Source organism: Bos grunniens, chromosome 27 (genome assembly GCF_055505025.1).
Source record: "Bos grunniens cultivar Pamir isolate PY7600 chromosome 27, Bosgru_T2T1.0, whole genome shotgun sequence".
NCBI classification, from domain to species: domain Eukaryota; kingdom Metazoa; phylum Chordata; class Mammalia; order Artiodactyla; family Bovidae; genus Bos; species Bos grunniens.
Window position 1 is genome coordinate 9,684,518 of NC_141191.1, and position 15,744 is coordinate 9,700,261.

At 36.8% G+C, this 15,744-nt stretch overlaps 1 protein-coding gene across 3 annotated transcripts in view; it reads right to left on the reverse strand.

Moving 5' to 3' along the window:
• Positions 1 to 270: 270 nt before the first annotated feature.
• VEGFC (vascular endothelial growth factor C) overlaps positions 271 to 15,744 on the reverse strand; it is an 84,692-nt gene continuing 69,218 nt past the window's right edge. For all 3 annotated transcript variants that reach the window (XM_086381057.1, XM_086381059.1, XM_086381058.1), the window contains exons 4-7: positions 12,150 to 12,301; positions 4,232 to 4,338; positions 3,612 to 3,945; positions 271 to 761 (exon numbers count right to left, since the gene is read on the reverse strand). In XM_086381057.1, the coding sequence (XP_086237183.1) occupies positions 647 to 761; positions 3,612 to 3,945; positions 4,232 to 4,338; positions 12,150 to 12,301 (708 nt within the window). In that variant the 3' untranslated portion in view covers positions 271 to 646. The remainder of the gene's footprint in view (positions 762 to 3,611; positions 3,946 to 4,231; positions 4,339 to 12,149; positions 12,302 to 15,744) is intronic.

Consider the following 15,744-nt stretch of genomic DNA (forward strand, 5'->3'; position numbering starts at 1 on the left):
TTTTCTGTTGATTCATTTGGCTATAAATTCAAAAGTACCATGTGCTAAAACATTTATACTCATTAAATATATTGAGATTAAAAATAAAATGTAATAGCAACTGCTATCTATCTTAAACTTTCTTTTATAGGAACATACTTTTTCTCAGCAATCATAATCTGATACCCAGAGACAAAAAAAAACCAGGGAGGACAGGGGGAGATGACTTTTCACAATATCAGGTTTTGCTGATAGCATAAGATGGTAACAGATTCAACTTACAGCTTATAATACAGTTTTCATTTTATTTTAAACATATTTTGCATGATATAAAAATATTGATCACAGTGAGCTTTACCAGTTGTTATTGCTATAAAAATGAATGCAGAAACAATATTTTTAGTGGAAATAAATTATATAGTCATTATTCTTTTTAAAAAACAATCACAAGAGAAAACCTCAGCTTTTGGTCATTGGCAGAAAACCAGTCTTTTAAAGAGGTCTTTTGCAGATGAGCTCCAGTCCATTTCTGTAACATTCTCCACGTGGTTCAGGAAACTGACTTTTGTCTTTGTTACCCGGTCCACAAAGTCTCTGTGTTCATAGTTCTAACATGGCAGCATGGTTTCCCATGAAAGAACAATGACGAACTAGAAAAGATACAATCTTAGTTCACATGTGGTCTTTTCCAATATGAAGGGACACAGCGACATACTTCTTCACTAAATGAAAGTCCCTGTTCACAATGCTTGACTCGATTTGTACATGGTCGTCTGTAACAACTAGAGGAACAAAGAAGGACAGACTTCTGTTAAAGACCACGAGATGAATTTGTTATACTACAAACGCACGTTCGTGTTTTTCTAAGTTTCAGACTGGAACAAAGTTACTCATTTTATCATAAAACGGTTGTCCAGTTTATAAATTGCTAAAGTTTGTGCCTGGAATTTCCAAATTTAAGAGGGATGGAAAAAGCCTAAAAAAAAAGTCTTGCTTGCAGAGGTAACAAATGGAAGAATGGGGTGTTGTTAGCACTCATTCTTTTGAAGTGTCTGTGCTTTGTAGTTGAAAGTAACATAAAACAGACATTTTGAAAGTGAGTATTTACGGTCTGCCGATTTAGCATGATCACATAAGCGTGGCAGAATTCTCAAGAATCTGGGACTTCAGAACCCAGACTTCAGGGAGATTAAACCCAGCCATTCTGGCAGGGCTGTGGTCCACAGGAGGGCCCCACCCTTACTCTTAACTTGGGCTGGCAGCTGGCTGCTGCACAAGGGTGGCCAGCCTCCCTCGTCCACCTGGACGCCATGCAAAAGCAGTGTGGGCTGGGAGAAGGGGCAGGGAGGGACAGTATTCACTGTGGGGGAGGTTCCTCTCCCCCCACCCTCAATGTCCAGTTTCTAGCGGTGGTGAAAGGACAAATGACTCAGCAGTCAATAACATCCACAGCCCTGTTGCTCCTGTGAACAGAACATCTTTGAAGGACTTTCTGAGGGATGAGTATACATAATGTACCATGGAGAAAAATGCAAGGGCACCTGGAAATCAGAAATGTACCACAGAAAAACTACAAAGAGGGTTTTGAAATATCATTTCTTTTGCTCCTGAAAGCATATCTAGTTAAAATTTTATTTATTTACTTTCATTTCTAAACACAAATGCATTAGTATAGGAATACTGGTAATCCTTTACTAAAAAGATATGATTTTCAGTAATCAATGAAAGTTGCTGACTAAGGTAATGAATCACAGAATAGGTACTCTGCCCACTACACTTTTAGAATAAATATGATGAGAAAGTGAGGAGTATGTATTTTTTCAAAATATCAAACTATCTTTTTTTTGTTTCAGTATATGCATAAAATCTAGAATTACATGCTTAGAAAAATGAACATAGAAAGAAATTCAGTAAATAGAAAGCCATTAAGAAACAATGTATTCTGTGAGGAGAAATACAATGATAGGGACGTTTTTTCTAAGTTAATGTAAGAACTGTGTAGAAAAATATAGTAACTGGTTAGTTTTATGTAAACAAAAATTTCAGGCTTTTCACTGTAAACTGGGTTCACTTGGATTCAATGTGCAAAATGATTTAATGATCTTTAAAAAGATTTAGTATCTATATTTTTCTATAGTTTTGGTATATCCTTTTGGTAATTAGAATAGGATATGCAAGTAAAATTGGAATATCATTGCTAAAAAATGCTCTAAAGAGGAAACATAAGGATTCCTATAAGGTTTTCTGAAATGGTAGTGGAAGAAGAGATACCTAGGTTCATGGAAGTCTCCTCATGCAGTAGCTAACATGTTAGTGTGGCTGGATCATCAGAAAGATGAACTGAAACGGTAACACAAGCTCTTGAGAATCAAAAGAAGGACACTGTTTACTGAAGACAAAAGTAACGATTAACATTCGTATAGACACTATATTGTAAATAATGGAAGGTAAGTGTTAAGTCCTGTGGGGGTTATCACCATCTGCAAAGAGTTGGTGGAAGAAGAGAACCCAGTGATGGTGACGGAGAACAGGTGGAGAGAAGACTAAAAGGACCATCAGGAAAGCACAGCGTTCTCTCGGCCCAAACAGAAAGCCCAAAGAGAAACTGCAGTAAGACCGGATTGTTTGTGAAATCTGACCATGAAGGGGCTACTGAAACCTTAAACAAAGCTGAATCATGGAGTCCTCAGGGCATAACAGGATTACAGCTGGGTGAATACAAGAGATGAAAGAGGTGAACAGATAAGTGCAAAATGACCCATCATGGAGCAACTCAGAAGACAAGGACAGAGCTAGTTGCTGAAGAAAGTTCAACATTGCAGTAAGATGCCAATAAAGAAATTTGAGAACGTTTTTAAATTGGAGGGAGAAAACTACAGAGTTGAGGACATTAAAGGTGTGGAAGAGAAGGGGTGTGATTGGTGGAGCGATGCTGAAGCAAAGTGGGAGGCTGTGTCAAACACCTAGAGCTGGCTTATTCTTGGATCAGAGGAAGAAGGTCAGGGATGAACACTGAAAGGGTCTGAGTCCAGGAGACTCTTTTTTTTTTTTTTCTGTGATGAAGGAAGCCAAATCAGGTTTAAGGAATGCCTTGAGTAACCTTTAACAATATGTTAATATATTTCTCTAATTCTCATTAAATACTTAGCCTTACTATTTTCATTTCTAGATACAATTCCACAGTAAATGGTATTATCCTGTCCTTTGTGAACTTCGCACAACATTTTCTGCACTTAGAACATTTGTCCAAAATTACATCTGACTGCACTGTCATTTTTGGTGGGGGTAGGTGTGTGCTGCCTGGGTGTATGTTGAAGATGCTCCAGAAATGACTGTCCTATGCATCTGTCATCTAACTCCTGTTGCGAGCTGCTCTCTTAGCCTCTGGGACAAGGACTTAGTGCAGTCTGAGCTTGGATCTCATTTTGGTTTCCAGGGATCTCATCTTGCTTTTTCAGGAGCAAACAGTCTCCCCCAAATTTAGCATTGTTTACAAAATATCATAATTCATCTTACAGAACTTAAATGGTCCCATTCTAACAAACCAGTATTTTGGCTGAGAAAATTGCTTTGAATTGAGAAAACTATCCCCAATATAAGATAAATTAATACTCTTTATGAAGGTTTCTTACCTGCATGTTTGATGCTGAAACTTCTTTCCTTTTAAGAAGCATTTCTGTGGATTTTCTGTACATTCACAGGCACATTTTCCAGGGTTTAAGGGCTGATTTCTTGGGCAGGTTTTTTTACATATGCACTGGCATGTGTTTTCATCAAATTCTCTGTTGGCCCCACATGAGCTGGGGAAAAGTTTGTTTTTACAGACACACTGGCATGAGTCTCTGTCTAGTTCCTTGTGGGGTCCACAGCTGGAAGCCTGAAGTCCCCCTTTGCAGACGCATTGACAGGTCTCTTCATCCAGCTCCTTGTTGGGCCCACAGATGTCATGGAATCCGTCTGCAGAGTCTAGACAAACACAGTCAGGACAGCTTTACTATCCCTTACTCGGTTCTGGGTGTGGAGTGAAACAATGAAGAGCACTTAGAAGTGTCTTCCTTTCCACAGGTAGCTTCCTTTACAGAGAAGTTCAAAACAATACCAGAAGCAGAAAGTGAAGCAGAAAGTGTCCTATTTTGTAGTGACTTATTTCAAAGCTTGAGGATGAATATTGTATGTGTGATTTTAATATTAGGTATTTGTTAATCAACAGAGAGACCCTTGGCATTTAGTCTTAAAGCGTCATTTGGCTTACCATCTCCAGCACTGGGGGAAAAAATAAAATCATGCTGAGCCAGGCATCTGCAGACGTGGTTATTCCAAATGTAATCTGCGGGGCAAGTCTTGTTTGCAGCCTGGCACCTGTGGAGAGACAGGTTAACAATAAGTGGTACACGGAAGGGATCATCTCTTTTCTTACCTGTGTATTACAGAATCAGTGATGCTTATGAAAAAGCATTAAGATGATATAAGAATACATAAAATAAAATGCAAACATTCCCTCTCAAACTACTCCCACCCACTGGTGCTGTCCAATTCTAATGGTTTTATATAATTTCAGATTCATTTTTTTTAAGGCAAATACATTTGTATGATCACATACAGTTTTAGTTGATGAGAAAATGGGATAAAGCCTTTCAGACCATTCTGAAATTTCCTTTTTCCATTAAACAATCTATTATGGACATCTTTATATGTCACTTCATAAAATTTGCTCCATTATCTTTATTAGTCCACAAGTGGGTACACTATTACTTATTAATTTCCTGTTGGTAGCCATTGGGGTTTCTTCCAGATTTTGGGTTTCTAAACAATCCTACAGGAAACGTCCTTATACATGCACTTTACTGACTTATTTCTGAAGCACAGATGGCCATAACTGTAAAGGGTCCATTAACACAGAGTTCCCACTCCATACTCCCCAGAAAGGAGTCAAAGATCATGGTTTTTACTGTTACCTGTAAACAGGTATTACCTTTTTGAATATCATCCATGCAGTTTCATCCTCAACTTTGTCATCCCCGACACAGTCCCCAAGTCACACGATTTCTTATATTTCTTAAAATATCTTTCCACACCCATTTCTACTGTCTTGGTTCCCACTCATGATTTCTCTCTTGGATTTTTTCAGAAGCTTCCTCTCCACTTTTTCCAACTCCTGTTTTGCTTCTCTGATCCACCTACTATATTGCCACCAGGCCGTTCTTTCTTTCTCTCTCCATAGCCTAGCACTACAGTGGTACCTAGAAGGCACACAATAACTTTTTCATTAAATGACTGAATGAAGCAGAGCATAGTGTATTATATGCTTCTTATACTAGATATATATGTCTTTATTTGCACTCTAGTACATGAGTTACTTTAGTTGAGAAATTATATAATCCATTAAAAATATCCTACATTTCCGAGCACAATGCTATGCACATAGAAGACTCAACATAAATATTCATAAATGAATAAACACTGAGTAGAAAAATCTAGGGTATCACTTTTTAATCATAAATGGCTCCCTCCATTAAAAGAGAGTGTCTATCATTAAAGGGACCCTAGAAATACATGGAATTCAACCTGAAGGAAAATAGAAGAGGAAATAATTGGAAAAAAGAGAATATGAAAACATCAATATAAATATTGATATTTAACCATTTCTGTTAGAGATAATCTCTTCTACCTGTGGAACTTATGATATTTTTTGGTGCTGCTGATATTGAGACTTGAGATCTTTTCGTAAATACTAGAAATGATGCACACTATTGAGGAAAGCATAGAGGTAAGAAAAAGAGACACTTGGCTTTTTATCTCTCTCTGGCACTTCTTTTAAAGCTGTTTAGCTTTGTATATGCAAATTAACATTTCCCAGACTCGATTTTTCCACTTGTAAAATGTTAGTAAAAATAGAAGCCAGTGTTTATTGAATGCTTACTGTATGTCAGGAATTGGGCTAATATTTAATGCAAATACTGATTATAAACATCACTACACATCTATGAAGTAGATCTGTCATCATTATCATCACTGTTATTTTAGTATGCTATGCTATTATAATCTTAGATTAACATGCAATATAGTATCATGTTGTTGAATAGATTGTGAGGATTTGATCATAAATGTTGTGCTATATGAACATTTCAATTTAATTTTAAAAGTGAGGAAAATCTGTCACAAAAGTTTTTAGAACTTAGCAAAACTCAGAGAGCTAGTGAGCAGAGAATGAATTTTCAAACCAGGAAGCCACCTGCAGGAAGCACCCTCTTCTTTGGTGTCTGCCATCATGGCAGCCACCTGGTGTCAGGAGTTAGGAGCATGGGCCATGGGTGGCAGATACATGGTGCATGGTAACATTTGGTAAAATTAAAAAATTATCAATGTAACATGCATTGCCCTTTGACTCTGAATGCTCAGAGGTTAGAGGCAGTCAAGCTCATCTTTGTCCTTCTCTCACAGTACCCAGAAGAAACATTCTTTGTCCATTCCAGAGACTCCATAATTATATTATGAATGACTCATTTTGCAAAAGATTCTTTTAATTAGTTATACTTGTTCACAGATAATGTAAAAAAAAATCTGCTACTTAGTTAACATCATAGTAATGTAAATGTAACACCAAACATTTAGGAAAGACAAGACTTGTTATCTTGCTGGCAGTGGTGGGTGGGAGCCAGGGTGGAGCAGAAACAGGACATTGTTGCATCTGAGCGAAATTTCAGTCTCTGTAGAAAGGAATGCTGGGAAGCCCTCCCTGGAAGGAATCATATAATCTTGACTTAAAGTGTCACCAGAAAGGTTTGAAGACATCTACCACTAATTTAAAAATTATAGTTAATGAAAGGGTCTTTTTCATTTGGCATTAGAAAGAATCAATTTTACTGAGGAATAATTTGCCCACAATAAAATGCCTACATAGCTCCTATTTTAAATTCATGGCCTTTTCCCAAATTTATACACCTGTGTAACTCTCATTAGGGTTTCCCTGGTGGCTCAGTGGTAAAGAATCTGCCTGCCAATGCAGGAGACGTGGGTTTGATCCCTAGAAAGATCCCCTGGAGAAAGAAATGGCAACCTGCTCCAGTATTCTTGCCTGGGAAATCCCATGGACAGAGGAGCCTGGTAGGCTGCAGGCCGTGGGTTGCAAAGAGTTGGACATGACTTAGTGACTAAACAACGATATTCCTTCCTCTGAGTCTAGATTATATTCATTTTTTCTAGGGTTTCATGTAAAATGAATCCTATAGTATGCATTTTTTTTAGCCTAGCTTCTTTCACCCAATTGAATGTTTTTGAGATTGGTTTATGTTGTTATGTGCATCCACAGGTCATTCTTTTTAGACTGCTCAGTAATATTCTACTTTATGGATATAATGCAATTTGTTTGTTCATTCACCTTTGATTGATATTGGTTTGTTCCCAGTTATTGGTTACAGAGCTTATATGAACATTTGTCTACAAGTTATGATATGGAAATATGTTTATAGTTCTCTTGGGTAAATACCTAGAAGGGGAAGTTATTAATCATATTGTAAGTGTGTATTTAAGCTCATAAGCATCAGCCAATATATTTTACAAAGCAGTTGCACAATTTTACATATTTATCTGTGATTCCCATTGTACTACATCAACTCAAACACTTAGTTTTCTCTGCCTTTTTCTTTTAGCCATTGTGGTGGTGGTTCCTCTTAACTCTTGTTAACAAAGGTAATGATTTCAAAACATAGTTATGTATTCATCATATATCCATGATCACTGTGGTAGTTTTCCAGTTAAATTGTGGGTCACAACTTATAATAGGTTGAGACCAACATTAAAAAAAAGAGAGAACAATAGGAAAAAAGTATTTAAGTGCACCACACGTAATAAGACATGCATTCATAATGAGAAAAATATCATCTGTAAGAGGGTAAAAATTAGGTATTGAGGAGGAGGAATCTTGGATCTGATAACGGTTTCTGGCTCTCCAAAACCAACAAAGTCTCATTCCTTATTATTTAATTTCTATTAGGTTTTATTGGCTACCACACAAGCCTTGGCATGGGTAACATATCTAAAGTGTATACAAAATAAGACTACAAAAGTACAGTGAGTAAATGGCTGTAACTGAAAGAATTCCTCTTGACCTTATCTCAAAGTCATACACTGAGCGGTACCCTGTGGGCTGCTCTGTGGCTTCTGCTTGATCTGTTTTGTGTGAAACCTGAGCTTTGAGAATTAAAGAGTTTACATTTATTAGTTAATTCTACAAAAGTTAATCAAAACATTAGCATGTCAGATGCCAAGAAGAAACATTGTTGACACCCTCTACGTGAGTATCTGGTAGTTATACAGGTTATTATTGTTTTCTCATAGAAAGCAGAAGTTCAAAAAAATTAATTTCTCAAAAAATTTTTTAAAACTTATTTTTAAAAATATTTTACTTTTGCTGGAAAATTATTATTTTACATGTTTGAAAATTTTTATTTGTATTGTACATTTATATCAGTTGCTACTTTCCATATGTAATTTGATATATTACCATTTATAAGTAAATGTATTACTTTATATGTTTCCCAGCACATAGTTATAAAGTTATATTCAGTATTAACAGATTTTACATTGTTTTTTAACTTTTCACTATAAAATTTTTATTTTGTCCTTTTTAATCCTATACTGAATAAAAAAACAAACCTTTATATTTCCTCTTTAATGTATAAAGGCCAGACATATTTAAGATATATAAAGAGATGTAAATATGTCTGTGGCATTAAAATTTCATGGGGTAGGTAATTAGGAAAAAACGTCTATAAAAGGATCCTTAAGGGATGATAATGAAAAAAAAAAAAGGTTGAATAATAAAGGAAATAATTTAAAACAAAACTTTGTTTTATTTTTATAGTTTTATATGGCTGCATAACTATAGGTAAAGTAATACAGACATCTACTTTAAAATTTTATATATATTATGAATATCACAAACATATATACACAGCTCAGTTCAGTTCAGTCTCTCAGTCGTGTCTGACTCTTTGTCCCCATGGACTGCAGCACGCCAGGCCTCCCTGTCTATCACCAACTCCCAGAGCGAACTTATGTCCATGTAGTCGGTGATGCCATATACATAATTAGATATTGCTATACACACAGTTTTGTGTGTACTGGCTTGGAATATAAAATACAATTCTTAATTTTATGCAGTAAAACTCACTGAAAAACACAGAGACAAGGAAATGAATTCAACATGAATCTTCATGATGATAATAAATCTGCCCCTTAATGACTATCTCTCAGATGCTAGACACCATTCTCAGCACAGTAGAAGTATGCCGCATTTCCTTCAACCCTTTTTATATCTTTACATTTTATATATAAGCAAACTGAAATTCAGAGACATGAAATGCCCAATCTTAAAACGCTAATTAGTGGCAGACCTCATTCAGCTCTGGTTTACCCCAAGACCCAAGATCTTTTTGCTCTTTTTCTCTCTTCTTGACCTCGAACAGCATGCAGTGTGCAAGTAATGATGAAGAAATGAATAAAATACACAAATGCTATGAGATATATACAGATGAGTAAGTTATTTAGCAAGCATTTGTTGATGAGTGTAGTATATGTGTTTACAGTCCCCAAGTTTGGGGTGTGATTATCTGCTTCATCGGTAAAATAAGGCTAATCCTACCACCAGCTTCATAGATGTTTTGGTGAGCATTAAGCAAGACAATGTCTGCTCGGACCTGAAGTAGGCATGGCTCAGTGATTCTTAAGTGTTATGAGCTGGACATTATAGAACACATAAACCTGCCTAAAATAATCTCACAAACCAGTTTCACATGCAACTTTTACAGAGCCCTAAAAATCTGTGCAAGGACAGAGTAAATACAGTCATTGCTGTGGGTATTCAAGAAGCAAAAGGTACCTGTGATGCTTGGACAAGACAGGGGCAGGAGAAAGACCACCACCTGAACTCTGAGAAATGGATAGGACTTTGGAAAGGCAGAAAAGAAAGGACATTTATTTTAAGCTAGGCCAGAATAGAAACAAGATACAGAGCAGGAAATGAACTTGGTCTTCAGGGAATCAGACTTTGTGAAACACAGACTTGGAGAAGAATGGGAAGCAAAACAAGAAAGGAAGGCTGATGCCAGATGACAGAGGTGGAAAATCGGTGTCCAGTTCTTTGGGAAGTTGAAAGTCACCAAAGGATTCTGGTCAGGTGAATGAAATGATGCCTTTTAAAGCTAACTTGTGACATTACTCAGCAACTGGAGACATATTTGGTACAAGAAAGACAGTACTTAAACCACTTCATTAAATCAGAAATCCATGCAGAAAGAAGTAGATGGGATGGCAATGATGGAAATGAAATGGTCAGTTTAGGCTGGAGTGGCTGTCTCCCCTCTCCCCCAAAATAATCAATAGCATTTGGATATGATACAAGGAAAAGAAGTAATTAGTGACAACTGTGTGATTCCAAGACCTCAAAGAATTTGTGAAAGATCATTACTATGAATAATGTAGAGGTAAATAAACAGACATAATAAATCTTTGATTCTGTACCTATTACATCTAATATGATTATAAATAAACACAGTTATATAAAAGGGTGGCACTGGAGAAGGAAATGGCAACCCACTCCAGTATTCTTGCCTGGAGAATCCCAGGGACAGAGGAGCCTAGTGGGCTGCCGTCTATGGGGTTGCACAGTCAGACACGACTGAAGCAACTTAGCAGCAGCAGCAGCAGCAGTGGTAAAGAACCTGCCTACCAATGCAGGGGATGTACGAGATGTGGGTTCAATCCTTGGGTGGGGAAGATCCCCTGAAGAGGAAATGGCAACCCACTCTAGTACTCTTGCTTGGAGAATCCCATGGACAGAGGGGCCTGGTGGGCTATAGTCCATGGGGTTGCAGAGTCAGACAGGAGTGAAGTGCATGCATGCATATAAAAGGGACTTCGATAAAATATTAACTATAATTAATATAATCAGCAAAATGCTCAGATCTTGCATTGTAATTCTCGAAACCATTAGCACAGAAATTATGACTGAAGTGCTTAGATTAGATGACTTGCCAAGGGATACAAGTGACTAGAATTCCCAGGACTGTGTGAATGAAATCTCTCTACTACTTCAGGGAGCCATTGTCTGTACTTCCATCAGTGTGAATTTATTCACAGATGCCTGTAAGATCTTTTCCTTTCTGTCAGTCAAAGTAGGCTACCCAAGAGTTTTACCTAAAGTGTCTCTGGAAAGGTAAGGACTTCCACCTCTCACACTAAGTAAAGCAGCACAAAGAGATGCAGCAGGGGATGCCATTAGCACATCACGCTTATGGTCAAGTCCCCTAAAAGGGAAGGTTCCTAGAAAAGTTTTTGGTGATGCATATGTTTACTCATCAATTTATTTATACTTTTATTATAAATGTTGGAGTTATACAAGGTTTCTTTACATGCCTGTGCTATATGCCCTGGCCGTCCTAAAGAACAAAGTTCTGGGTTCTCATTTGGGGATAGAAAGTTCCTAGGCCTCAGGTGGCAATGCGTAACAATTCGTTATAAACTGTTCACAGAGTCAATCCATTATGCTCTATCCAGGCTCTTTATAAGATCTAATGAAGCATATAGTGCCGTATATGCTAAACCATAAAACCAACTAAAAAATAGGATGGGAAATTATGTTGAATAACAAATGTTTCTTTGAGAGTGAATATGAAATAATATTAAGAAAAAATTTTTAAAGTATTAATATTTCAATATCCAATCCTTGCTGAAATAATATGAATTGATATGTTGTGAAAAACTAATTGAGATGGAAGAAAGGCAACTGAATTTGCTATAAAAGATATAAAATAATATATTCATATTTACTTTTTGTTTTGGGCCAAAAATCTTAAGACTCAAATGTTTTTAGTTTTGACATCCATCTATGAATTTGCACACCTGATTGTATGAGTGTTAAATGTTGGTGGCATCTGTGTCTTTCCACAGACAAATACTTACTTTATATGGTAAGCTATTTTGTCTATAACATAGGTTTTCCTGTTTCAGTTTAATTTTATGTTCACCGTGCATTTTCAAATTTGTCTTGTTTTATTTGATAGAGAAATATAGCACATTTCACAAAAATTCTTTTAATCACCTGTGTTTACTTGGAAGTAATTTTATGTTAGTAGAGGATGCAGAAAAAAGCAGATCAAAGTCATACTCACTGTGGTAGTGCTGCTGGCAGGGAGCGTCTAATAATTGAATGGACTTGTCTGTAAACATCCAGCTTAGACATGCATCGGCAGGAGGTGTGATTGGCAAAACTGATTGTTACTGGTTTGGGGCCTTGAGAGAGAGGCACTGTAATTTCAAACAACTACAAAGAAGGGACAAAAAGAAGAAAAATTATATAGATACTGTAAAGCATTTCTGTGGTAAATGTTGGAGCCCAAAAAGAGCGAGCTTAACTCTTCATGATTAGGGAGTGCCATGTAATGTATGCAGGATGCTGAAGTTTTTTATGATTACAAGTAAAAACTGTTTTGTGTCGAATCAATATCCTGTATTAGAACAGTAAACAGTCCATGTGCTTATCTCATGCCCCTATTTTTAAGCATATTAGAATTTTGATAACCAACTAATGATTAGAGATGTGACAGACCAATGTGTTCAAGGAAGAAAGGATTGTTTCAGTCTTTGATTATTCCAGGGGGTTAAAAAATGGCACAGATATAAATATCTTTGTGGTGTAAGAGCAAAGCTATTGGCCACAAAACCTGGAAATGTTTGGTTAAGTCTTATTTTCTATAACCTGAGTACACACACATAAAATACCTAGGTGTAAAATTGATTTTCATTCCAAATGAAATTTCAACTTCAAACTAGCTTTATATTTTCTGATATATCTAATGAGTTTATTACGTTTAAAAGAAAGATACATTCATTAATAGATAAAGTATCATTTCTGCTGTTTTTACAAAAGCATTATGAAAATATAAGTGTAGAATAGGGTAGGACATCATACGTGAGGGTGGATTAGAGTCTCAAATTTTGTTTAAAATCTTATTCTGAATGCCTTATTAATGGAGAAGTTCAGTTTTTCTCTTCCTTCCACAAAAACAATGTTTTAAGTTGAATATACAAGTAAATTAGTGATTAATTTAAACTAAGGATTTAAATCCCAAAGTTTCTTAAAATCTAAATTATGATCAGTAATAATACAGACTGGTTCCAAATAGGAAAAGGAGTACGTCAAGGCTGTATATTGTCACCCTGCTTATTTAACTTATATGCAGAGTACATCATGAGAAACGCTGGACTGGAAGAAGCACAAGCTGGAATCAAGATTGCTGGGAGAAATATCAATAACCTCAGATATGCAGATGACACCACCCTTATGGCAGAAAGTGAAGAGGAACTAAAGAGCCTCTTGATGAAAGTGAAAGAGGAGAGTGAAAAAGTTGCCTTAAAGCTCAACATTCAGAAAACGAAGATCACAGCATCTGGTCCCATCACTTCAGGGGAAATAGATGGGGAAACAGTGTCAGACTTTATTTTTTGGGGCTCCAAAATTACTGCAGATGGTGACTGCAGCCATGAAATTAAAAGACGCTTACTCCTTGGAAGAAAAGTTATGACCAACCTAGATAGCATATTGAAAAGCAGAGACATTACTTTGCTAACAAAGGTCCGTTTAGTCAAGGCTATGGTTTTTCCAGTGGTCATGTATGGATGCGAGAGTTGGACTGTGAAGAAAGCTGAGCGCTGAAGAATTGATGCTTTTGAACTGTGGTGTTGGAGAAGACTCCTGAGAGTCTCTTGGACTGCAAGGAGATCCAACCAGTCCATTCTAAAGGAGATCAGCCCTGGGTGTTCTTTGGAAGGAGTGATGCTAAAGCTGAAACTCCAGTACTTTGGCCACCTCATGCGAAGAGTTGATTCATTGGAAAAGACTCTGATGCTGGGAGGGATTGGGGGCAGGAGGAGAAAGGGACGACAGAGGATGAGATGGCTGGATGGCATCACTGACTTGATGGATGTGAGTCTGAGTGAACTCCGGGAGTTGGTGATGGACAGGTAGGCCTGGTGTGCTGCGATTCATGGGGTCGCAAAGAATCAGACAGGATTGAGCGACTGAACTGAACTGAATAATGGTAAAAGCGAAATCCTGGCCATTACCTGCTTGAAACTATCAGTTTATAGTATTTTAAGTACAGTTACACCATGTGTTACTTGGTATCTTTATGGATGTTTGAGTAGTGCTAAAAAAGACAACACTCTAGAGCCTTGTGAATCCATCTTCTGCTGTAATTTCATGGCAACCATTAAAGATCATGGCAAATATTTAGGGAATAGAATTAGTTGTCCATTTTGTTCACGCCTAGAGGGAGATTTATTGAAATGAAGTTTGAAGAATGAAATACAGAAATACCTAAATAATAAATGTACATTTTCTTCACTTGAAATGTACTTATTATATATTCATGTAAAACTTCAGCTACTTTCTTAGCATCAGTGCCTTGGGAGGAGTTTGGGCACAGGCTCACATACAGAGAGGGCACTTTATCAGCAACCACACTTATAAGTTGTGTGATCTTGGAAAAGTCATTTAAGCTTCTCGAAGCTGAGTATTTCTTTTAAAATCAGTCAATACAGGACAACATTTCACCCATTAATTCATGGGACTGTTTTAAAAATTATATAAGCTCATGTACATGATTGTGATACATATTTTGATTGCTCTGTAGATGTGAGTTATTTCCACACATTCTCAAGAATTTAGATATTTTCCAGAGTACTTTCTATTCTGCAGAGAAATCTCAACATACGATCTCAACATATCCTAGTATTATAATTTTGACCAGTTTCTTCTCTAAAAAGACATTTGTCTATGTAGTTTGGAGGAAACCTCTTTTTTTTTTTTTGGTAAAATACCACATTGGCAGAAATCTTTTGCACTATGCCTAATTATTTTAAGAGAATATAATTCTGTACTATCTATATATACTATAGTTTTTCTACTTCTTATAACATCTCTGGATCCTACATTAGGAAACAGCATTGTAGAAAAAATATAAAGTGGTTTAGAAAATAAGCATTTTCTAAACTCATTTAATTTTATTTAATTTTTATATTTACAAATTAATTAAACCCTGTCATAGTGGAAATGATAGGAAGATGTATAGGTCAGCTCACAAAAACCTAAGAATTTATGTCTAATTCTTCTGTACCCAGATATATGTACCCAGAGCTTAGGAGAGCCACTTAAAGGCCATTGGTATTAAGATTGGAATTAAAGTCTTGGACACTGATGACATTACTTGGTGAGATCATTCTGAATGAAAACAGAACATGTCTAATAATAGAAACCTGGGCAACAGGGAACATGTAAAAGATGAAGAAAGATACATGAACTAGTAAACACGCCTGGGAAGAATTATGACCTGACGTGGAGAACCAGGATAGGGTACTGTTGAGTGGAGGGAAGAGGACCCTGTGTGGTCACAGGGTCACACGTCCTCAAGTGTGATAAGGACTGAGTGGAGATAACTGGGTAACAAGGCAGCTCTGTGGGCTGTAGCAGGCAGGGGTCAAAGGGCAGGATCAGGTGGGGATGGAGAAACAATAAAGGTTGCCTCATATGATTGGGGCGGGAGGGATCAGACATTTCAGACCACAAGGGCATTTCTGCATATAAAAAACACTGCAAGATCTGGCATTATCTCAAGTGACACAAGGCAGAACAAGGCCTGACAGTGAAGGATAAGGCCCCATTTGAGATAACAGCTATTGCAGAAGAGTACATGATGGTTTCCCACC